General features: G+C 37.9%; 1 protein-coding gene across 1 annotated transcript in view; it reads right to left on the reverse strand.

Moving 5' to 3' along the window:
• The window catches only part of ADAMTS19 (ADAM metallopeptidase with thrombospondin type 1 motif 19), a 307911-nt gene that overhangs the window by 188057 nt on the left and 93221 nt on the right, over positions 1-26633 (reverse strand). The window contains exon 7 of the mRNA XM_049873149.1: positions 10382-10425. Coding sequence (XP_049729106.1) covers positions 10382-10425 — 44 coding nt within the window. The remainder of the gene's footprint in view (positions 1-10381; positions 10426-26633) is intronic.

Genomic DNA, 26633 nt, shown 5'->3' on the forward strand with positions numbered 1-26633 from the left:
AAAACATAAGCTCAAATTCAAAATTAAGTAGTCTATGAGTGACAAGTTACCACAAACCAGATTCAGCAAAATCAACAAATAACAGAATTAGACCCACAAGAATGTCAATAATAAAATCATTGGTTAAAAAAACCAAACCGGTTACTGTGGAGTCCATTCCAACTTACAGTGACTGTATAGGACAGGGTAGAACTGCCCCATAGGGCTTCTAAGGAGTAGCTGGTGGATTCAAACTGCCAACCTTTTGGTTAGCAGCTGAGCTCTTAACCACTGTGTCACCAGGCCTCTAAAACTATTGCTTAGTGACTATTAAAGATTATACTTTAAATGATTTAAACTTAAAAGAAGGGATTGAAAATATGGGAAAGTCTCAGTACATTATCAAAACACCCTAGCAACTTGAGGAAAAATCAAATAGAATATCTAGAGTTAAAAAAAAAAAAAAACACGTTAAACAGGTTTAACAGTATATATATACATATATATATATAACTGTACTTTAGATGAAGGTTTACAGAACAAACTAGCTTCTCATTAAACAATTAGTACACATACTGCTTTGTTACATTGGTTACCATCCCCACAACATGTCAACATTCTCCCCCTCTCAACCTTGAGTTCCCAATTACCAGCTTTTCTGTCCCCTCCTGCCTTCTAGTCTTTGCCCATGGGCTGGTGTGCTCCTTTAATCTTGTTGTGTTTTATGAGCCTGTCTAATATTTGGTTGAAGGGTGAACCTCAGGAGTGACTTCAGTACTGAGTTAAAAGGGTGTGTCCATCAGTCATACTTTCAGGGTTTTTCCAGTCTTGTCAGATCAATCGGTCTAGTCTGTCTTTTGTGTGTGTGTATGTGTGAGTTAGAATTTTGTTTTGTATTTCTCTCTAGCTCTGTCTAGGACCCTGTATTGTGATCCCTGTCACAGCAGTCAGTGGTAGTAGCTGGGCATTGTCTAACTGTGCTGGACTGAGTCTGGTGGAGGCTTTTGTACTTGTGGTCCATCAGTCTTTTGGACTAATTTTTCCCTTGTGTCATTGGTTTTCTTCATTCTCCCTTGCTCCAGACAGGGTGAGACCAATGGAGTACCTTAGATGGCTGCTCACCAAAGTAGCATGTAGAACATTTTCTTCATAAACTATGTTACACCAATTGAGCTAGATGTTCCCTGAGACTATGGGCCCCACAGCCCTCAGTCTAGTAATTCAGTCCCTCAGGGAGTTTGGATGTATCTATGGACCTTCCATGACCTTGCCTTGGACAAGTTGTGCTGGCTTCCCCAGTACTGTGTACTGTCTTACCCTTCACCAAAGTTACCACTTATCTATTTTCTATTCAGTGTTTTCCCCTTCCTACCCTTCCCCTCCCCTCCCCCTTAATCATCAAAGATTGTTTCTTTTTGCTAACAGCATATGTTTAAAACGTAAATAAGCATTGAGAGAATTGGTGTAAACCTGGGAGATATATATGGAAAAGCTACTTAGAACACAACATAAAAATGGATATGAAGAGAGAATAAGACATACGGAAATCAGAATAAGACGCTGCAATGTCATTTTATCAGGTTTTCCAGAAAGAGTGGTAGAAATAATGAGGGGAGATGCCATGTTTGAAGAGATAATGACATAGTTTTCTCCAGAATAGATAAAAGACATAAATCTTAGATTAACAAAGCATGATGAATACAAAGTAGGATAAAAGGATATACAGAACAAGACATTCTATATGGTTGGATAGATGGAAGGAAGGATGGAAAGAACAAAGTAAGGAAAGAAGGAAGGAAGGCTTACTATAGTGAGTGCACAGAACAAGGAATAAAAAAAGAAGTTCTTAAAGCCAGACAGATAAAAGGATTTCAGACTGACAGCTCATTTTGTAAGGGTGACAAGCGATAAACTCTGAAAGGTATTTTAAGTTGTTTTTCGGCTTCTGATCTTCCTGGAAAATCCGCGCCTGGGTGTTAGAAACTGCTAGCTAAAACTGGTAAAGACCAGCTGCGGCCCGCAATGCATGCACAGGAGAGACCCCGTGTGTTCTCCAGATGACTTCTCCAAAACAAAAGTGCCATTAAAAGACTGCAAGGAACCAAAGCGCTGCAGTACAAAACTGCGGGAAAACATTCAGAAGCAAGAGGTCTGACACCAGCATCTGGCCCAGAGATCTTCCCCGCCTCACTGTTATTATGCATATGATTCCCATAGATTTAATGAATATGTATAACTTCCTTATTCTGTCACCCCATAAATGTGTAGCACACCCTTTGAACAGAGAGCCTGATATGAGAAAATTTCTCCTGGCTCCTCGCTTACCAGCTTGCAATAAACGGTGCTTTCGATTTCCCAAAGGCTACTGTCTTGGTCATCGGCTTTCCATGCACACCAGGCAAGACCCACATTTGGCCTGCTTACAACTTCTCAAAAGTCACAATAGACACCAGAAGGCATTTGAACTGGATCTTCAATGTGCTGATGGGAAACGATACACCTGGAATGCTGGGATTCTATACTCAGAATATCTTTTAAGAAAGATGGTGAAATAAAAACATTTTCAGACAAATAAAAACTTAAGGGCTTGTCACCTGTAGGCCTCCCTTAGAGAAAATTCTAATAAATATAACTTCAGTCGGCAAGGAAATAAAATCAGAGGAAAGACCTGAACTGTAAGGATGAAAAACCCATAGAATAGTAAATAAATGGATAAATTTAATTGAACATTGACAGTAGAAAACCATCATAGCATTTTGTGGTTTTTAAAAATAATTTTTTTTAAAAAACAATAACAGCCTATAATCACGGCCATACACTTAGGGTTAAAGTGTTCTAAGGGTCTTGCATTCCTGGGAGGAGAGGAGAGATTACTAACTTTAGAATTGAAGTTAGGTAAATAGGGTCGCTATGAGTCAGAATCAATTCAATGAAAGACCACCACCACCACAACAACATACATGTATGTTTAAATTTCTAGGGTAAATGTGCCTCCTAACGCTCATATGCTGAGTTCCCATCCTGTATTCAATGTAAAAATGTTGCAGTTTTTCACAGCGCAATGCCTGCTCTATACCCTATCATCTTTACACTTTACAAGCAGATGTTTTGCAATACATTCACTATATTTTAGGTCTGTCCAAATTCAAATATAAAAATATCAAGATCCTTATAGCAAAAACTTTCAGTCCCCTAACCCAGACCTCCGTAGTCCATTCCTGTCTTGGTCATCTAGGGCCGCTGTAACAGAAATACCACAAGTGGATGGCTTTAAAAAAGAGAAGTTTATTTTCTCATAGTAAAGTAGGTTAAAAGTCCAAGTTTAGGCTGTCAGCTACAGGGGAAGGCTTTCTGCCTCTGTCAGCCTTCTCATCAATCTTCCTGGAGAATAGGAGCTTCCTCGCACAAGGACCCCAGGTCCTAAGGACACGCACTACTTTCTTGGTGGTTTGAGGTCCCCTGCCTCTGCTGGCTTCTCTCTTTTATATCTCAAGAGACTGCCTCAAGACACAATCCAGTCTTGTAGTTTGAGTCCTGCCTCACTAACACAACTGCTGCCCATCCTCCCTCATTAACATCATAGAGGCAGGATTTACAACATATAGGAAAATCACACGATACCAGGAATCATGGCCCAGCCAAACTGATACACACATTTTTAGGGGACATAATTCTTCAGTCTATGACAACTCCCATATACAACTACATTCAACCCTTTTAGCTGTTTTTGTTTCATTTCTAGATAAACAGATGGATATAGATAGATGTTGTTGGAGCCCTAGTGGCACAGTGGTTAAGAGCGTGGTTGCTTACCAAAAGGAGTCCTGGTTATGCAGTGGTTAAGAGCTCCAAAAGGTCAGCAGTTTGTGTCTACCAGCTGTTCCCTGGAAACCCTATGGTTCTGCTCTGTCCTATAGGGTCACTATGAGTCAGACTCGGCAGCAATGGGTTTTGTTTTGTTGTTATTATTAGGTGCCATCAAGTCAATTTGAACACATAGCGACCCTATAGGACAGAATAGACCTGCCCTTTTTTTTTTTTATGGGGTTTCCTAGGCTGTAATCCTTACAGGAGCAGACTGACAAATCTTTCCCCAAGGGAGCAGCTCTTGGATTTGAACCTCGGACCTTCCAGTTAATAGCCAAGCATTTAACCATTGTGCCACCAGTGCTAGATTGATAGATTAGACAGAGAGATAGACAGATAGATGACAGATAGACAGATGATAGACAGATAGATAAATAATAGATAGACATTCACAATGATTTCTTGATTTGCCAAATACCGATCAATTAATTTACTCTTGACTGATGACTACTAACATTGTATTACTTTTGTTGTTGTTGCTGCACACAGAAACAGCTTTAGATATATACCTAAGAACAGAATTGATGGTTACAGGGTGTGCATATGCTCAGCTTTAAGAGACACTATGAAAAGTTTTCCAATGATTGCACCAACTTACACTCCCTCATGAAGTGTGACTGTTACCATTGACTCAGCATCAACGGTATAACTGAAGTCTGTAACTGTTACCATTATCCCCACCACTTGGTAATGTCAGATTTCTCAATTTTATCAATAAAACTTTATCAACATCACGTATAAATCTCTTTGTGAACAGAATGTGCATTTCCCTTATTACTAATGAGGTTGAGTATCTTTCCATTTATTTATTCGCCCTTAGTACAGTCTTGTAACAGAAAAAAAAAAGGTAGTGTCTTTTGCCCTATTTGTCATGTTTACTTGCTTGTTTATTACTCATTTAGAGGAATTCTTTCTATATTTTGTATTCTAATACTTTATTGACTATATTTTTTAAAAAAACCCCGTTGCTGTTGAGTCAATTCCAACTCATAGCGACCCTATAGGACAGAGTAGAACTGCCCCATAGGGCTTTCAAGGAGTGACTGGTGGATTCAAACTGCCAATCTTTTGGTTAGCAGCCAAGCTCTTAACCACTGCACCACTAGGGCTCCTACTGGCTATATGTTTACAAATACTATATATCACTAAGTCCAAGATTCACATCATTTCACACTATGATGTTTTATAATCAATGTCTAACAATTACAATAGACCACATTTTTTTTTTTTTGCTTTTTTCTTTTGGATTATATATAAAATAATCACATGCCTTAAAATTGATGAAATCCATGAAATACGGTATCTTCTCCCTGATAGAAATTTAGTTTTTAATTTTTTTTTTACTTTCATTATGGTGTCGTTTGACACATAGAAATTTTAAATATTGATGTAGTTGAATTCATTAAGCATATCCTTTTTAATCATTTTTTTGTTGTTGTTATCCTTTTTAATTAGCATTTTATATCTTCTTTATGAAATCTCTGCCTCAAATCTGGAAATCTATTGTTCTATGTTTTCTTCTTAAAAAAATTTTTTAAACATATGGAAAAATTTCAATTTTTTTCCAGGTGAATCATCAGTTGTTCTAACATTATTTATTGAATAGTGCCTCCTCTTCCAATGATCTGCATTATATATTAATTTTCTATATCTGTGTATCCACATTTTCTTGATAGTTTTATACTGTATCCTGAAATATGATAGTGCAGATTAACCCTCTTTATTCTTTCTTCACTCATGTCTTGGCAATTCTTAGACCGTTGCTCCTCCATATAACATTTAAAATTGGCCTATCAAATTCCTTAAAAAATCCTGTTATAGTTTTTATGGAAATTGATCAAAGCAAGAGATAAGTTTGAGGGGAGTGGATATTTGTATCATATTTAGACTTTCAGATCATGGACAGGTCTTCCTTGATTAAATTTTTATTTGTTGAATTGCAATATAGCTCTATAATTTTCTCCATATATTTTGCATATTTGTTGTTAGATATATTCCTAAGCACTTTATTTTTCCCTCTATTAAATGTAATTCTCAAATTAAATTTTCTTACTGCCTGTTGTTGCCATATAAAATCCAACAGATTGCTATATATTGATTTTATATCTAACTACCTTACCAAAAAACCAAACCCATTGGCATTGAGTCGATTCCAACTCATAGCAACCCTATAGGACAGAGTAGAACTGCCCCACATGGTTTCCAAGGAGCTCCTGGTAGATTTGAACTGCTGACCTTTTGGTTAGCAGCTGTAGCTCTTAACCACTACACCACCAAGGTTTCCTCTAACTACCTTACTAGACCCTTCATTCTAATAATTTAATTTCATATCTTCTAAGGTATATTTAGAAGGAGCCCTGGTGGCACAGTCGTTAAGCACTCAGCTACTAACCGAAGTCAGTGGTTTGAACCCACCACTGGCTCCCTAGGAGAAAAGACCTGGCGATCTGCTCCTATAAAGATTTACAGCCTAGAAAACCCTATGGAGTAGTTCCACTCTGTCACATGAATTCTGTCTTAGTTATCTAGTGTTGCTATAACAGAAATACAAGTGGGTGGCTTTAACAGAGAAATTTATTTCATCACAGTAAAGTAGGATAAAAGTCTAAATTCAGGGCATCAGCTCCAGGGGAAGACTTTCTCTCTCCATGGGCTCTGGAGGAAGGTCCTTGTCATGAATCTTCCCCTGGACTAGGAACTTCTCCATGCAGGAACCCCAAGTCTAAAGGACACACTCTGTTCCTGGTGCTGCTTTCTTGGTGATATGAGGTCCCCCTCTCTGCTTGCTTTTGTCTTTTATACTCCAAAGGAAACTGGCTCAAGACACAACTCAATTCCATAGACTGAGTCCTGCCTCATCAAGACAACTGCTGCCCATCCCCCCTCATTAACATCATAAAGGCAGGATTTACAACATATAGGAAAATCACATCAAATGACAAAATGGTGGACAATCACATAATACCAGGAGTCATGGCCCAGCCAAATTGAAAAACACATTTTTGGGCAACAAAATTCAATCCTTGACATTCCAACCTTTGGCCCCCCAAAAATCACAACCTTGCAACATGCAGAACATATTTGTCCTATCATATACAGCATAAGTCTTAACTCTAAGTTCAAACTCCAAAAATTCCTCTTCATCTGTAATTCTAGAGTACAAGCTATCTGCTTCCAAAGGTACAATGGTAGAACAGGCTCAAGGTAGACATTTCCATTACAAATGGGTGAGACTGGAGGAAAAGAAGGAATAACAGACACCAAGCAAGTCAGTAGAACACATTACATCAGCCCTCAAGGCTTGAAAATAATCCTCTGTTCTCTGAGACCATTTACACAATGGCCCTGCCCTCCAGACTATAGGTATTGGCCACATTCTCTGGATTCTGAGTGGAGTCTCCTTAGACCTGGGCTTCAGGTCCGCCTTCCAAGCCCACTGGGATGGCAACTCTACTCCCTCGGCTTTAGGCATACCATTCTCCTAGTCCATCTGAGTGGCAACTCCATCCTTAGAAACACCAGAAGCCATGGCTCCACCCTTTGAAACCCCAGAGGTCTGGCCATACCTTTTGAGACTGAGGCAGCTCGGCTTCCTGTTTCTTGTCTCTGCAGCTTCTGCTTCCTGTTCTTAGCTTCTCAGCTCCTTGGGCCTTACAACCACATCTGCCCTACTGGGGCCAAGTGTTCTGAAGCTCTGTAGCTCTACTGATAAGTATGTGGAGGAACCCCACTCTGCTAATAAACTTTGGCCAGAAGGCACTCAGCTTTCACTCCACAGGTCGGCAAGCTTCATTTCACTGGTAAGTGCCTGTAGCCACCCCACTCCACCAGGAAGCCTCCTGCACAAAGGCTCTCAGCCCTCTTGCTCTGAGGGTTGGTTCCAGTGCCTTCCTGCACTGGTCTCCTGGTTCTGGTGCTGCTGGTTCTCTGCTGCTTTCGGTCCTCTGCTGCTGCCCGTTCTCCTCACCTCCTTCTGAGTCCTCTACCCATTCACAGTTTCAAAACCACTTCCACATTTTAGGTATCTGTTAGAGCAGCACCCCACTCCTGGTAACAATTTTGTCTTAGTTACCTGGTGCTGCTGTAACAGAAATACCACAAGTGGATGGCTTTAACAAAGGGAAATTTATTTCCTCACAATAAAGTAGGTTAAAAGTCCAAATTCAGGGCATCAGCTCCAGAGGAAGGCTTTCTCTTTCTGTTGACTATGGAGGAAGGTCCTTCTCATTAATCTTCCCCTGGACTAGGAGCTTCTCCACGAACTCCGAGCCCAAATGACGTGCTCTACTCCTGGCACTGATTTCTTGGTGATATGAGGTCCCACTGTCTCTCTGCTCACTTTTCTCTTTTATATCTCAAAAGAAACTGGATCAAACACAATCCAATCCCGTAGATTGAGTCCTGCCTCATCAACACAACTGCTACCCATCCCTGCTCATTAACATCATCCCAAAACCCAGTGCCGTTGAGTCGATTCCGACTCATAGCGACCCTATAGGACAGGGTAGAACTGCCCCATTAACATCATAGAGGCAGAAATTATAACACATAGGAAAATCACATCAGATGACAAAATGGTGGACAATCACATAATACTGGGAATCATGGCCCAGCCAGACTGATACACACATTTTTGAGGGACACAATTCAATCCATGACACATAGGGTCACCATGAGTCAAAAAACAACTCGACAGCACCTAACAACAACAAGGTATTTTTAATATATAAAATCATATTACCCATTTGATTGAAAGGCATACAATTTCTAGTACATTGTTGAATGAAAGTAGTGATAGTGAAATTCTGTTTCTGATTTTAAAAGGAATGCTTTCAATGCTTTACTATTTTAAAAGATAATGAATATATTTTTCTAAATACTTTTATCAGGTTAATAAGGGTTCCTGCTTTTTCCTATTTTGCCAAGAGTTTTATATCATAAATGGGTTTGAGTTTCATAAAGCACATTTTCTTCACTCACTGGGATGATCACACGGCTTTTCTCTATAATTGGATTGTGTAGTTACATTTTAAGATTTTCTGTCTTAAACTACCCTTGCATTTCTGGAACATCTGGAATAAAATAACCCTAGTTGGTTATTTAAAAATTCGTTGTGAGATAATGTCTACTAATATTTGGTTTAGGAGTTTTCTTTCTTTCTTTCTTGAGTGAAAGGAATTATTTTTCTTTCTTATGCTGTCTTTTTTTAGGATTTGGTAATAAATGTATATGGTCTAAATTCCATCTTTTTCTATTTTCTGAAACAGTTTGTATAATATCGCAATAATCTTTTCTTTGGAACTGTAGTAGAAAGCATCTGTGAAATCATTAGGCCTGATATTTTCTTGGGGAAGACTTTAAAGACTTGATTCAATTTCTTTAATTGTTAAGGGGCTATGTAGACTAGTTTTTGTTCTAACCTCTCAGCTAGAAATAGTCAACTATAATTAATCATGTTTTCAACACACTTCTTTGGTAGAAAAGGCTGATGCAACAACATTTCTAGTTTGTTACTCTCTCTCTCTATGTACATACGTATATATTTATCTATATATGCATAGGTATTTATACAGCATGATGCTAATAAACAAATGATGAACACACATTTCAGTCAGTGCTGACATTTGGGTAACCATTTAGAACTGAATTATTAATTACATATGAGATATGAAGGAAAGGGAAGTATAAAAGATAATTAATTCAAAGATTTTTGGCCCACATGTAAGTAATATAAATCAGAGAAGTAGTAAGTTTGAAGAAACAAGACATATCTCCATTTAGACATAAGTAGTTTGAGGCGCTTGATTGAATGCCAAGTAAGTTTTTGTATACATGTCTGTGAAGTGACATTTGGTTCTGGATGGCACTAAGCAGCATATAGAAAAGACATAAATACAAATTTCTGAGGAATACCAATGGATGAGGGCTTGACAGAAGAAAGGACATCAACGATGAAGAACAAAAAAATTAAAAAAACTAAGGAAACTACAGAAAAGGCCAGAGCGAATGGTTATCATAGAAAAAAAGGATTATTCAAATCATCAAATTTCTCAGTAGATGAAAACAATTTTCTTTCTTTTCCCATTAATACTGCTCTTGCACCATTTCCAGACAATTCTACAGCAACCTTTTTTCCAGTTGCTGTAGAAGCGATTCCAACTCATGGCAACCCCATGTGTGTCAGAGTAGAACTGTGCTCCACAGGGCTTTCTTTTCTTTTAGATTTAGATTTTTTTTTTTTTTTAATTTTATCGTGTTTTAGGTGGAAGTTTATAGTGTAAATTACTTTTTCATTCAAAAATTTATATACGAATTGTTTTCTGACAGTGGTTGCACCATAGAGTTTTCAATGGCTGATTTTTTGAAAGCAGATCACCAGGCCTTTGACAAGTGTTTAACCATATATGTGAAATACAATATTCTAAAAATACCCCATTGAAATCAGCACTCTCAAATAACTTCCTATATATGAAGAAGTGATGTATTCAAACTTCGCATACTCCCCTAAACTGTGACAACTTTCATATACACTTACCAACAGTATCACATGGTTCATCTTTGTGTACACAGAAATCTTTCCTAGAAAGAAAAACAGAATATCAAAGTAAAAATAGGTCCCTTTTCTCAAACAACAGAGATTATGTGACTTATTTTAATAGTTATATGATTAATTGCGGTGCAGCGGGTGAGCATTTGGGTGCTAACTAAAAGGTCGGCCATTCGAATCCACCTGCCACTTCTTGGAAACCCTATGTTGCAGTTCTACTCTGTCCTATAGGGTTGCTATGAGTCAGAATCTGCTCAATGGCAACGGGTTTGATTTTTGTTTATGATTATTTGTATCACAGCCATTGTATTCAAGAATTTAATAAAACTGAGAGTATGATTAATTAACTTATTTTTAAATTTTAAAAAATGCTTATTAATTTTTGTAATATAGTTACATTGATATAATCCTGGGACACTGTTGTCCCATTTCATAGACAATATTCTAAAAGTATAATCCCATTTTGTTTTGAATTTTACAGGATTTCATTATTTTAATTACAAAATATAGCATCTGGTATTTGGACATGGCTTTCCATTTGAAAAATATAAGACCTCTACTTCATATAATATAAAATAATTTTAAAAGTGAAGATGTAAACGTAAAAAACACAATTTAAAACAATATACCATTTCATACTCTATACTTGGTAAAAATTTTTGAAGACTGATAATAATCATTTTAGTAAGGCTATGAAGAAATTTTTTTTTTTTATGAAGAAATTAGTATTTTTGCATAATTGGGATTTAGCCATGAATAATATTCTGTAATTCTCTCTTTTAATAAACTGCTTTATCTTGGAGAAGGAGTCCCGCAGTGGCACAAATGGTTAAGCAGCATTCAACTACTAGCTGAAAGGTTGATGGTATGAACCCACCCAGAGGCACCTGTGGAGACAGGCCTGGTGATCTGCTTTCCCAAGGTCACAGCCTTGAAAACGCTATGGAGCAATTCTACTCTGTACACACAAGGTCACCACTAGAATCAATTCAGTTGGCAACTAACAACAAATATCTTAAAGAGCATCCTTTAACAATACATATGAATCTACTTTACTCTTGTTAGCAGTTACTTAGGGTTTCATAGTATGTAATTTAGTAGACCATAGTAAAGAAGAGTTACGAGCTTTGAAGGCCAACCACCTGAAAGCAATCATTTTGTTTACCTTTTACTAGCTATGTGTCCTCAGCAACTTAACCTTCCTGTTCCTCAGTCTCCTTATTTAAAAAACAGAGGTAACAATAGTATCTGCCACATAGATTTCTGTACAGGTTGAATAAGTTAACACAACTAAGGCATTTAAAGCAATGCCAGACACATAGTTCAGCTCTCAAATATTAGTTGTTGATGTTTTAGTTGTCTTGTTGCTGCTGCTACTGTGTTGTTATTGCTGGATTCCCTGGAGGCAGTTCCCACTCATAACCACCCCATGTGACAGAGTAGAGCTGCTCCATAGGGTTTCCTAAGCTGTAATTTTATGGAAGGAGATCACCAGGTCTTTCACCTGTGGAACCGCTAGGTGGGTTCAAACTGCAAGCCTTTAGATCAGCAGCTGAGCACTTAACCATTGCACCTTCAGGGCTCCTCTCCTGTACCATAAGGTAAGCAATGTCCTATATGAGGGCTTAAGTATCTACTATATGAGTATTTCCTATATGAGTATCTACCTGGTAATAAGCTTTGATGTACAATTCCTCAATAGAAGAGCAATTTTGGACTTAATTTCACATCATTCCTGAGGAAGGGCTGTTAAAATTTCTATTGTGATTATAAATTTGCTGATGTTTCCATGTGATCTATTAAATTTTGCTTTATTTATGCTGAAGCTAAGTTATTAAATATTTAAACTTTCAAAGTTTTTGCAATTTATTTTTAATTTTTCCCCCTATGTTCTCATCTTATCCTTTATAATATTTTCTGTATAAAGGCTAGGGAGTAGATAAAATTGTCATTTATTTTGCTATATAAAGGCTATCCTGTCAGATACTAAAATATATTAATATTTTAGTAATTCACTAATATTTGTTTGGCATGTCTTTTTACTTTGAACTTTCATTTTCTCTGAGTCTCTCATAAGTAGCATATGGTTAAAATTCTAAAGCCTAGTTATGTAATATCTTTATTTCAATAAGTGGGTTTAAATATTTTATTTACATTTTGTTTTATTAATAATAAATGGGAATTTTTCTATCATCTTATTTGTGCTTTATATTCACCAAATTATATTTCTTTGTTTTTCTCTTTCTTCTTACCTAGTTTTATTTTCCTCTTATTCTGTTACAGGTTTAGAAAGGAACATTAAATTGTGTTTGCTTCAGGGTTACTCTTACATTCTAAAGTACACCGTATTAGTTTCCTATTGCTGCTGTAACAGACTTGTGTGCCTAAAGAAACACAAATTTTTATTATCTTACAGTCTGGTGGTCAAAAGTCCAAAGTGGGTTTCCCTAGGCTAAAATTAAGTTGTGAGCAGGACTGTGTTGCTCCTGGAGATTAGAGCAAAGAGTCTGTTTTCTTGCCTTTTCCAGCTTCTAGAGGCTGCCCTCACTTCTTGACACGTGGTCTCCTTCCATCTCAAAGCCGGCAATCACATCACTCTGACCTCTGCTTCTGTCATCACATCTCTGACTCTGACTCTCCTGCCTTCCTCTTCCCTTATAAGGACCACTGTGATTACACTGAGCCCATCTCAGTAATTCCCATCTCAAGATCTTTAATTTAATCACACCCGCAAAGTCTATTTTGCCAGGTTAAGTAACATATTCACATGGATAATTTTGTGGGGAGGGCACTATCCTTCCTACCACATACTGTTAAAATATCAAAACTAAAAGTCGAGGCGGGGCCAAGATGGCGGACTAGGCAGACGCTACCTCGGATCCCTCTTGCAACAAAGACACGGAAAAACAAGTGAATCGATCACATACATAACAATCTACGAACCCTGAACAACAAACACAGATTTAGAGACGGAGAATGAACTAATACGGGGAAGCAGCGATTGTTTTCAGAGCCTGGAGCCAGCATACCAGTCAGGTACGGCACAAGCACAGAGAGCTGCTCCACCCCCCTGAACTAACCCCGGGAGGGGGGCCCAGCCAGTTTGCTCGGGTGGCATGGGACGCAACCGGTAGGAGAAGACCCCAGGAGGCAGCGACTGGTATTGGAGCGGGGAGAGCAGCTTCCCAGCCGGGACACTCGGTCACAGCACAAGCACGGGGAGCTGCTCCACTCACCTGAACTAACCCCGGGATGGGGCCCAGCTGGTTCGCAGGAGCGGCACGGCGACGTGGCTGGCGGGACGAGAAGTCCCCGGGAGACAGTGACTGATTTTGGAGTCGAGAGTGCACCGTCCCACCAGGGGAGCCTTGACCCTGGGCGTGGGGCTGGAAGCGGAGGATCTGACCGTGACTCCAGCAGGCCAGACCCCCCGGGGGCAATCTCCACACAGCCAGCATACATGGGCGACGCGCCCCGCGCAAATCTCAGATATAATAGTCATTCAAAGCAAGACAAGCAACTCTGGCTATACTCTGAGGTGCTACTCTCCTAGCTCTCTGTTCCCTCCCCCACCCTCCCCAGGCGCTTTCATTAACATCCCAATAGCCTAAGCCAGAGGGAGAACTCTGATAGGGATCTGACTGCATTTTTTTTTAGCAGATTTTCTGGAAAAACTAGTTTCCCAGTGATGGCTTGGAGAGAGCAATCCATATCAAACCACTTAAAGAAGCATACCATGACAGCTTCTCCAACCCCCCGAACAAAAGAATCAAAATCTTTCCCAAATGAAGATACAATCCTGGAATTATCAGATACAGAAGATAAAAAACTAATTTACAGAATGCTTCAAGACATCACAAATGAAATAAGGCAAACTGCAGAAAAAGCCAAGGAACATACTGATAAAACTGTTGAAGAACTCAAAAAGATTATTCAAGAACATACTGGAAAAATTAATAAGTAGCAAGAATCCACAGAGAGACAGCATGTAGAAATCCAAAAGATTAACAATAAAATTACAGAATTAGACAACGCAATAGGAAGTCAGAGGAGCAGACTCGAGCAATTAGAATGCAGACTGGGACATCTGGAGCACCAGGGAATCAACACCAACATAGCTGAAAAAAAATCAGATAAAAGAATTTAAAAAAATGAAGAAACCCTAAGAATCATGTGGGACTCTATCAAGAAGGATAACCTGCGGGTGATTGGAGTCCCAGAACAGGGAGGGGGGACAGCAAACACAGAAAAAATCGTTGAAGAACTCCTGACAGAAAACTTCCCTGACATCATGAAAGACGAAAGGATATCTATCCAAGATGCTCATCGAACCCCATTTAAGATTGATCCAAAAAGAAAAACACCAAGACATATTATCATCAAACTCGCCAAAACCAAAGATAAACAGAAAATTTTAAAAGCAGCCAGGGAGAAAAGAAAGGTTTCCTTCAAGGGAGAATCAATAAGAATAAGTTCAGACTACTCAGCAGAAACCATGCAGGCAAGAAGAGAATGGGACAACATATACAGAACACTGAAGGAGAAAAACTGCCAGCCAAGGATCATATATCCAGCAAAACTCTCTCTGAACTATGAAGGCGAAATTAAGATATTTACAGATAAACACAAGTTTAGAGAATTTGCAAAAACCAAACCAAAGCTACAAGAAATACTAAAAGATATTGTTTGGTCAGAAAACCAATAATATCAGATATCAGCACAACACAAGGACACAAAACAGAATGTCCTGATATCAACTCAAATAGGGAAATCACAAAAACAAACAAATTAAGATTAATTAAAAAAAAAATACACATAACAGGGAATCATGGAAGTCAATAGGTAAAAGATCACAATAATCAAAAAGAGGGACTAAATACAGGAGGCATAGAACTGCCATATGGAGAGTGATACAAGGCGATATAGAACAATACAAGTTAGGTTTTTACTTAGAAAAATAGGGGTAAATAATAAGGTAACCAAAAAAAGGTATAACAACTCTATAACTCAAGATAAAAGCCAAGAAAAACGTAACGACTCAACTAACATAAAGTCAAACACTATGAAAATGAGGATCTCACAATTTACTAAGAAAAACGACTCAGCACAAAAAAGTATGTGGAAAAATGAAATTGTCAACAACACACATAAAAAGGCATCAAAATGACAGCACTAAAAACTTATTTATCTATAATTACCCTGAATGTAAATGGACTAAATGCACCAATAAAGAGACAGAGAGTCACAGACTGGATAAAGAAACACGATCCATCTATATGCTGCCTACAAGAGATACACCTTAGACTTAGAGACACAAACAAACTAAAACTCAAAGAATGGAAAAAATATATATCAAGCAAACAATAAGCAAAAAAGAAGAGGAGTAGCAATACTAATTTCTAACAAAATAGACTTTAGACTTAAATCCACCACAAAGGATAAAGAAGGACACTATATAATGATAAAAGGGACAATTGATCAGGAAGACATAACCATATTAAATATTTATGCACCCAATGACAGGGCTGCAAGATACATAAATCAAATTTTAACAGAATTGAAAAGTGAGATAGACACCTCCACAATTATAGTAGGAGACTTCAACACACCACTTTCGGAGAAGGACAGGACATCCAGTAAGAAGCTCAATAGAGACACAGAAGACCTACTTACAACAATCAACCAACTTGACCTCATTGACTTATACAGAACTCTCCACCCAACTGCTGCAAAATATACTTTTTTTTCTAGCGCACATGGAACATTCTCTAGAATAGACCACATATTAGGTCATAAAACAAACCTTTGCAGCGTCCAAAACATCGAAATATACAAAGCATCTTCTCAGACCACAAGGCAATAAAACTAGAAATCAATAACAGAAAAACTAGGGAAAAGAAATCAAATACTTGGAAACTGAACAATACCCTGCTGAAAAAAGACTGGGTTATAGAAGACATCAAGGACAGAATAAGGAAATTCATAGAAAGCAACGAGAATGAAAATACTTCCTATCAAAACCTCTGGGACACAGCAAAAGCAGTGCTCAGAGGCCAATTTATATCGATAAATGCACACATACAAAAAGAAGAAAGAGCCAAAATCAGAGAACTGTCCCGACAACTTGAACAAATAGAAACTGAGCAACAGAAGAATCCATCAGGCACCAGAAGAAAACAAATAATAAAAATTAGAGCTGAACTAAATGAATTAGAGAACAGAAAAACAATTGAAAGAATTAACAAAGCCAAAAGCTGGTTCTTTGAAAAAATTAACAAAATTGATAAACCATTGGCTGGACTGACTAAAGAAATACAGGAAAGGAAACAAATAACCCAAATAAGAAACGAGAAGGACCACATCACAACAGAACCAAATGAAATTAAAAGAATCATTTCAGATTATTATGAAAAATTGTACTCTAACAAATTTGCAAACCTAGAAGAAATGGATGAATTCCTGGAAAAACACTACCTACCTAAACTAACACATTCAGAAGTAGAACAACTAAATAGACCCATAACAAAAAAAGAGATTGAAACGGTAATCAAAAAACTCCCAACAAAAAAAAGCCCTGGCCCGGACGGCTTCACTGCAGAGTTCTACCAAACTTTCAGAGAAGAGTTAACACCACTACTTCTGAAGGTATTCCAAAGCATAGAAAATGACGGAATACTACCCAACTCATTCTAGGAAGCCACCATCTCCCTGATACCAAAACCAGGTAAAGACATTACAAAAAAAGAAAATTATAGACCTATATCCCTCATGAACATAGATGCAAAAATCCTCAACAAAATTCTAGCCAATAGAATCCAACAACACATCAAAAAAATAATCCACCATGATCGAGTGGGATTTATACCAGCTATGCAAAAAAAAAAAAAAAAAAAAGGCTGGTTTAATATCAGAAAAACCATTAATGTAATCCATCACATAAATAAAACAAAAGACAAAAACCACAGGATCTTATCAATTGATGCAGAAAAGGCATTTGACAAAGTCCAACACCCATTTATGACAAAAACTCTTACCAAAATAGGAATTGAAGGAAAATTCCTCAACATAATAAAGGGCATCTATGCAAAGCCAACAGCCAATATCACTCTAAATGGAGAGAGCCTGAAAGCATTTCCCTTGAGAATGGGAACCAGACAAGGATGCCCTTTATCACCGCTCTTATTCAACATTGTGCTGGAAGTCCTAGCCAGGGCAATTAGGCTAGACAAAGAAATAAAAGGTATCCGGATTGGCAAGGAGGAAATAAAGCTATCACTATTTGCAGATGCCATGATCGTATACACAGAAAACCCTAAGGAATCCTCCAGAAAACTACTGAAACTAATAGAAGAGTTTGGCAGAGTCTCAGGTTATAAAATAAACATACAAAAATCACTTGGATTCCTCTACAACAACAAAAAGAACACTGAAGAGGAAATAACCAAATCAATACCATTCACAGTAGCCCCCAAGAAGATAAGATACTTAGGAATAAATCTTACCAAGGATGTAAAAGACCTATACAAAGAAAACTACAAAGCTCTACTACAAGAAATTCAAAAGGACATACTTAAGTGGAAAAACATACCTTGCTCATGGATAGGAAGACTTAACATAGTAAAAATGTCTATTCTACCAAAAGCCATCTATACATACAATGCACTTCCGATCCAAATTCCAATGTCATTTTTTAATGTGTTGGAGAAACAAATCACCAGTTTCATATGGAAGGGAAAGAAGCCTCAGATAAGTAAAGCATTACTGAAAAAGAAGAAGAAAAGTGGGAGGTCTCACTCTACCTGATTTCAGAACCTATTATACAGCCACAGTAGTCAAAACAGCCTGGTACTGGTACAAAAACAGGCACATAGACCAACGGAACAGAATTGAGAACCCAGATACAGATCCATCCACATATGAGCAGCTGATATTTGACAAAGGACCAGAGTCAGTTAATTGGGGAAAAGATAACCTTTTTAACAAATGGTGCTGGCATAACTGGATATCCATTTGCAAAAAAATGAAACAGGACCCATACCTTACACCATGCACAAAAACTAACTCCAAGTGGATCAAAGACCTAAACATAAAGACTAAAACGATAAAGATCATGGAAGAAAAAATTGGGACAACCCTAGGAGCCCTAATACAAGGCATAAACAGAATACAAAACATTACCAAAAATGATGAAGAGAAACCCGATAACTGGGAGCTCCAAAAAATCAAACACCTATGCTCATCTAAAGACTTCACCAAAAGAGTAAAAAGACCACCTACAGACTGGGAAAGAATTTTCAGCTATGACATCTCCGACCAGCGCCTGATCTCTAAAATCTACATGATTCTGTCAAAACTCAACCACAAAAAGACAAACAACCCAGTCAAAAAGTGGGCAAAGGATATGAACACACATTTCACTAAAGAAGATATTCAGGCAGCTAACAGATACATGAGAAAATGCTCTCGATCATTAGCCATTAGAGAAATGCAAATTAAAACTACGATGAGATTCCATCTCACACCAACAAGGCTGGCATTAATCCAAAAAACACAAAATAATAAATGTTGGAGAGCCTGCGGAGAGATTGGAACTCTTATACACTGCTGGTGGGAATGTAAAATGGTACAATCACTTTGGAAATCTATCTGGCGTTATCTGAAACAGTTAGAAATAGAACTACCATACAAACCAGAAATCCCACTCCTCGGAATATACCCTAGAGATACAAGAGCCTTCACACAAACAGATATATGCATACCCATGTTTATTGCAGCTCTGTTTACAATAGCAATAAGTTGGAAGCAACCAAGGTGTCCATCAACGGATGAATGGGTAAATAAATTGTGGTATATTCACACAATGGAATACTACGCATCGATAAAGAACACTGACTAATCTGTGAAACATTTCATAACATGGAGGAACCTGGAAGGCATTATGCTGAGTGAAATGAGTCAGAGGCAAAAGGACAAATATTGTATAAGACCACTATTATAAGATCTTGAGAAATAGTATAAACTGAGAAGAACACATACTTTTGTGGTTACCGGGGGGGAGGGGGGGGAGGGAGGGAGGGAGAGAGAGGGTTTTTTATCGAATAATCAGTAGATAAGAACTGCTTTAGGTGAAGGGAAAGACAACACTCAATACATGGAAGGTCAGCTCCATTGGACTGGACCAAAAGCAAAGAAGTTTCCGGGATAAAATGAATGCTTCAAAGCTCAGCGGAGCAGGGGCGGGGGTCTGGGGAACATGGTTTGAGGGGACTTCTAAGTCAATTGGCAAAATAATTCTATTATGAAATCATTCTGCATCCCACTTTGAAATGTGGCGTCTGGGGTCTTAAATGCTAACAAGTGGCCATCTAAGATGCATCAATTGGTCTCAACCCACCTGGAGCAAAGGAAAATGAAGAACACCAAGGCCACACGACAACTAAGAGCCCAAGAGACAGAAAGGGCCACATGAACCAGAGACCTACATCACCCTGAGACCAGAAGAACTAGTTGGTGCCCGGCCACAATCGATGACTGCCCTGACAGGGAGCACAGCAGAGGACCCCTGAGGGAGCAGGAGATCAGTGGGATGCAGACCCCAAATTCTCATAAAAAGACCAAACTTAATGGTCTGACTGAGACTAGAGGAATCCCGGCGGCCATGCTCCCCAGACCTTCTGTTGGCACAGGACAGGAACCATCCCCGAAGACAACTCATCAGACATGAAAGGGACTGGTCAGCGGGTGGGAGAGAGACGCTGATGAAGAGTGAGCTAATTATATCAGGTGGACACTTGAGATTGTGTTGGCAACTCTTGTCTGGAGGGGGGATGCGAGGATAGAGAGGGAAGCCGGCAAAATTGTCACGAAAGGAGAGACTGAAAGGGCTGACTCAAGAGGGGGAGAGCAAGTGGGAGTACGGAGTACGATGTATGTAAACTTATATGTGACAGACTGATTGGATTTGTAAACGTTCACTTGAAGCTTAATAAAAGTTAATAAAAAAAAAGTCATCTTCAATTTCCTTCTGAAAAATGCAAAGACATCAAATGCTTTTAATTCAAACCCTTCCGTCTTCCATGTTATTTTTGTCTGATATTGTAAACCTATTGTAATTTTTAAAAATATTCTGTTATATTTTTGGTGAAAGTACATACAGAAAAACAGGTTCCCATTCAACAATGTAATGTTCAGTGACGTTGGTTACATTTTTCAGTTTGTGTCAACACCCTCATCATTTCTATTCTAGTCGTTCCACTCTCATTCATTTAGTCTCACTGGCCACCTCCAAACTCCTCTATGCTTTAGAGTGACTGCTATCTATTTGGTCTCATATGGATAATTTTTAAAAGAGCACATTTCTCAAGGGTAAAATTCTTTTTGAGCCAACCTGCTATTTAGTTAAAAGGTGATTTCAGGAGATGGTTTCTGTTCAAGGTTTAAAGAGTCTCTCAGGGCAACAGTCTATCTTGATTTTTAAATATTCAAAGTAGGCAGGTGCTTTTAACTACTGGTGCTTATTTAGATTTGTCATATGTTTAGCAATTTCTCTGCTCAGTTATATTTTGTATCTTTTAACTTTGTAAAGAGCTGCTTTTTCAAGTATATCCTTCCTTATTTCTTTCAGTGAGGATAAATGACGGGTAATCTGTCCCAGTCTTTGATTCCTTAACTTTCTTTATTTTGCATTTATTCATAAAAGAACATTAGCTGACTTTATTGACCCTCAGCATGTTTAAGATAGTTTATTTTACTTTAGTATTCATAATTATTGCTTAGAAGTCTGCATTTGGTTTCTGGTTAATTTTAAGGTTTCTTATTTACTCTGTTGTTCTGCAGTTTCTCTAAGATGTATCTAGACACTAATTTGTTTTTATCTTCTTTGGTACTTAGTATATCACAAAATTTGAAAATTCATAGCATCACAAAAAATTCTTACTATCATCTAGTTAGCTAATTCTTCTCACATTCCTTCTCTTTTCCTAGAACTCCTTTAGTTACATGGGGTTCTTTTCATTCTGATGTTGTAACTCTCAAGCACCCTTTTGAATTTCCATCTCTTTACCACTATATGCAGCCTTGTGGAGGAACCCTCAGATCTATCATCCAATCCACTAATTCTTTCTTCAGCTGCATCTAATCTGATCTTCAACTCATAAAGTTTGATTTTTAACTTCAAAAGCCTTATGTTTTGTTTTCCTCACTTGAAATCAACTGTTTTATTTTCAAAAAATCTTACTCTCATATTTTAGACATTTTTTATTTTAATCATGTAAAACATACTTATTTTATAATTTCTGTCAGGTTTTTTAGTTATACTATTCCTTATCGTGGCTCTCATATCTTACTACGGAAGATTTTATCTTTGTGTGTTTTGGAATTCTATTGTGAAATCATAAAGTGGTACTTTATTTGTGGTTGCTGTGTGTGGCACAAGTTAAGACAGGGCCCCTTTTGAGCAGTTTTGCATATGCTTTCACTAAGTGCTTCATCGTTGGAATCAGACTCACAATAAAGAGTACCCATAGGAGCCATTTGCCTTAACCTGAGGTCAGGCTGAGACAGAATGCTTCCTTGTTGGTAACCGGAGACTACTGGCAGAGCTTTAGCCAGATCACACTCTTATTAAGGGTGTGGCTATTCAAGGGTTGAGTATAAATAGTGTTTCAGTTCCACTTCCCTGCTCTGCAGCTTCAAGATCTTCTCTCTTTCCCCCATGTGGGAGTTAATATCCAAGAAGCCAGACTTTGTAGTCCAACCAACTGGAGCAGAGAAGCTACCACATTACCTCAGACGATTACTAGATTTGTTACCAGAGCTCTCTTTGTTTTTGACTCATCCATGCATATAGAAGAATGCTTATAATATTATTTCTACAATTTTTTGATACGTTTAATGAAAACATTTTCTGGCCATTTTAGTCAGCTAGATTATCACATAAGTAAAGGAATGAAAAACCCTCTGTGATCTACCATACAGGCTTAAGTAAGTGAAACTATGCTTTTGTTTATTGTTAACATTAGATATTAATATCCACAGAAAGTCATATGGGCATTATTTATCATTACATTTTTTATCACGCAGCTGCTTTTACCAAACTCTTTAGAAGACTGTATAACTGCCTAAATAATATATTCACATCGACCTCAAATTTTTCAAAGATATCTTTCTACAACTGGTATTATATTAGCTAAAAATTATTATTAAACTTAGTGACTATTATAAAACTGTTAATTTTCTTGCAAAGGTTGGAGACAGATAAATACATAATTATGTCAATAATCGTGGATATGAATTAATTAGGGAATGATATTTTTCAATACCATTACAGTTAATTACTAAAATTGCTATTCTGGAAAACTCCTGACAGAGATAGTTTCTATGAAATAGATACAGAATCCACTCCTGATTACTAAAGTAATAGAAGACTTGGGTTAAAGAAGATCAAACATAACCTTAAATAATATGTATTCAGCACAAATCACAAAGTTGACTTAATATGAACTTAATTCCTTTAAGCCATGGCCAAGGTTTAGGCAAATATTTTCCATTCTGTAGCTATAAATAACAAAAATAATACAAGTATGATAATTTATCATATTAATTGCTTCACAAAGAATCACTGAGAGGAGCCCTGGTGGCACGATTAAGCACCTGACTATTAGCCTAAAGGCCGGCAATTCAATCCCACCAAGAGGCACCATGGAAGCCAGGCCTGGCGACCTGCTTCCGAAAGCTCACAGCCTTGAAAACCCTGCAGAGTAGTTTTACTCTGCACACATAGAGTCATAATGAGTTGGAAATGACTTGACAGCAACTAAAAACAACAAAAATGGCTCTCTTAACTGAGAACGTGTCTGTGGTGAAATGAGTTGCTTTATGTGGCCTGTTGCCTTGGTTCTTTGGAAAAATAGATGGAAAGGTTTTTTCCCTAAGCTCTGAGAAGTTACCTTTGCCCTAGTTTTTTTACCCCAGAGGGTTTGTTACTTTGGCTGAGAGAGCTGTCTTGCACTGAACAGGGGAGGGATGTACTCTCCTCTCCCAGGAGCATTCCAGACTTTGCCTGTGTGCTTCCCGATCCTAATCCTGATTTGTAGCCTGTTTATCCCGATCCTGAGTTATAACTGTTGCTTCCTTAATAAACCACTTAACTGTAAGTACGGTCTGTGAGTTCTGCATGGACATTGCAACAGATTATTGAACACAGAAGAGAAGTAGAGAGTGCTTTGGGAGGGATGGTTGGTGTCAGAATTGGTAAAAAGGTTGGAGAATGGAGATATGTTTGACCTCTACCTCGTAGGGATCAGTCTGGGGCTGATCTTGATTCGCATTATTGTCCCTTAAGTTAGGTTTTAACACTATTACTCCCACCATTTTACACTACCTTTTACAATGTTTGACTAAGACTCAAGTAAGTCGGAGACTCAGACTCTGTGGTATGTTATCCCTTCTCCTTTCTTTTTCTCACTTTAATTAACTCCACTCCACTCCCAAATACTGGCTTTGGTTTGTTTAAGTAGATGCATTTGCCTCACCCTACTCCCACCCTTGTCTCTGTATAATGTATGCTTGCAATTGTTTTGCTCTTGTTGTTGTTGTTAGGTGCCATCAATTCAGACTCATAGCAACCCTAGAGAACAGAGTAGAACTGCCCCATAGGGTTTCCAAGGAGTGGCTGGTGGATTCGAACTGCCGACCTTTTGGTTAGCAGCTGTAGCTCTTAGCCACTGAGCCACCAGGGCTTTGCTCTAGAGAGGGCCTACTGCCTACTGAAGAGACTCCCTCATCTGACTGGCAGGTAAATGGGTCATCCCCAAATCTGAGGAGACAAACACAACATGGTGTTAGATTATGTTGTTCCTATTTACAAGTAATAGGAACAATATAGCTTAGGCGTTTTCACTAATTTGTAAAAACTTTAATGTTTTCCTCAAATTTGTTACTACTTTTTGTTTTGATAAATCATTAATTAATCCATCCTGGATAACTGAAAATTGGCTGTATCACTTGATACACATCTACTTAAACTTCCCTCTACACAAAATCATTTATTTTATGTACAGAAAATATAATCTTATTAATATTGCTTACATAAGCCTTATAAATCCACTGTTTCAACAGAATTAGTGTTGCAAATCAGATTCATTTTAGTTAATTATTAAAAAGAAAATAGCAAAGAAAATAAAGAAATTTTGATGAAATAATCAGATTGTCCATCAGCATTGGGAGTTTTAACATTTATGCCTTTTGTTGTTAAAAAAAAATCTTTTTAAAAACGCATGTCATGTGAAGACACGCTGAAACTTTATCTCATAGAAGGTAAGCATCTGAGCTAACTTTTTCAAGGCAAACTACTGGCCAGCATCTCCTTCAATATACAAGATACAAAACTGAAAAGCTTCCCAGTCTAGCAAAACACGACCATTCTCAATTAGGACACTTATTCCCAGGGTTGTAGTCAAATATTTTTCAAGAGCTGAGTGATTTGATGAAAGCCACTGAGGTAACACTTTTTTTCTCAACATCCTTCCATTGGGAAATTGCCTTTTATTACTTTATATTTTGTGTTCAAAGAACAGTGTAGCCATTGACTTCTAATAATCAAATTTGTTACTCAAACTCAAGTCCAGTTATTTGGAAAATTTAAAGTGGATAATACAGTCCAAATCAAAACCAAACCCATTGCCATCAAGTCGATTCCGACTTGTAGTGACCCTATAGGACAGAGTAGACCTGCCCCATAGAGTTTCCAAGGAGCGCTTAGTGGATTCAAACTGCTGAACTTTTGGTTAGCGGCCATAGCTCTGAACCACTACACCACCAGGGATAATACAGGAGAGGATGTAAATGGCCATGGATCAACAAAACAGCAGATGAAATTCCTAGACTTTCTTCGGTGTTTTTCCTGAATATTCTGGTTCTTCAGTTACAGAGAATGGTTCTGAGAGCTACAGAGAATCTTCCTCAACTATCATAATAATCCACACAAGGTACCCCTTCTGGTGCTCAGCTCAGGCACAATTGGTTTCTGTGACTCACAATCAAAAACTACCAAATCATTTAAGAAAATAGATCCCTCTAGTAATTCAACATATTCAGAGCCTGAATATAATTGCAGGTAAAAAGGAATGGCGAAGGTTACCTGGCATTTTTGCTACAAGTTAGGGACTAAATACATTTAGTACTTCTCTTCCATACAAAGCTCTAGAAATCAAATTTATCACAGGAACATCATTACTGATTACACAGGTTGTTTACTACATAATTCCAGGTGGGTATTTACATACACAACAATGTGGATGGCTCCCTCTTATGTTGTGTAATGCCCAACCTCTACAACTGGATGAGGTGGGACTTAAGTACCTCTTACTCGTATATGCCAAGTACTGGATGACACACACAAAAAATACAACAGGCTTCTCTGAAGGCAAGAAAAAAAAAGGATGACATACACTCACCTCTGTAATGTGATAAAGGCCCCACAATCAGTGAGGATGAAGCATGGGGAACTGTATTAAATAATGGATAGTTCTGTTTTGCAGTTGCCTTTGCCAGCCAACAAATGGAGAGAGAAACACCCAAAACAGATGATACTGAATGATATGGTAATGCAGAAAATTAAAGAACCACAAAAAATCAAATCTGCACCTTAGGGCCAAGAATCACTGAGTGTAAAGTATATTCAGATGTAGGGGCAAAGGAATTTCATGTGCTTATTCTAAACCTACAATACATCATATCATAATGCATGAGGCTGCAACATGACTATCTGATTTACATAATGTGAAACAAGGGACTTCATCTGTAACTAAACAATATGATAAAAGTATGACAAATGTACTGCTTATTGTCAAGGGCATTCACAGTCCTTCACACAGCCAATTTCTGCTAACTTAGCAAGCAAATGAATGAAGCACATTATTTCAAAGAGCCTAAGTTCTTTTATTCAAAAGCATTAGAAATATCCCTGACTAAAATGGAAGAGCAATTGTCAGCAGCATTTAAGAACCTCAGATAAGGCTACAATTTTTAATCTTCAACTTTTCATTTGTCAGCTTCCTTTCATAGGACCCAAATAACGTATTATTAAACTCATAATATTCAAAGCTTTTTTTGGATGGTAGAGATACGTTTGCTGACTGGACCTGTGCTCATGTGGATTCAAATTCTCTCATTTTTGGCTCATGTCAGCTCAGTGTGCCTGATGTCTGCATCACAGAGTTTCATTGTGCAAGTTCATGGA

This window comes from Elephas maximus, chromosome 2, assembly GCF_024166365.1.
Source record: "Elephas maximus indicus isolate mEleMax1 chromosome 2, mEleMax1 primary haplotype, whole genome shotgun sequence".
Classification (NCBI taxonomy): Eukaryota; Metazoa; Chordata; class Mammalia; order Proboscidea; family Elephantidae; genus Elephas; species Elephas maximus.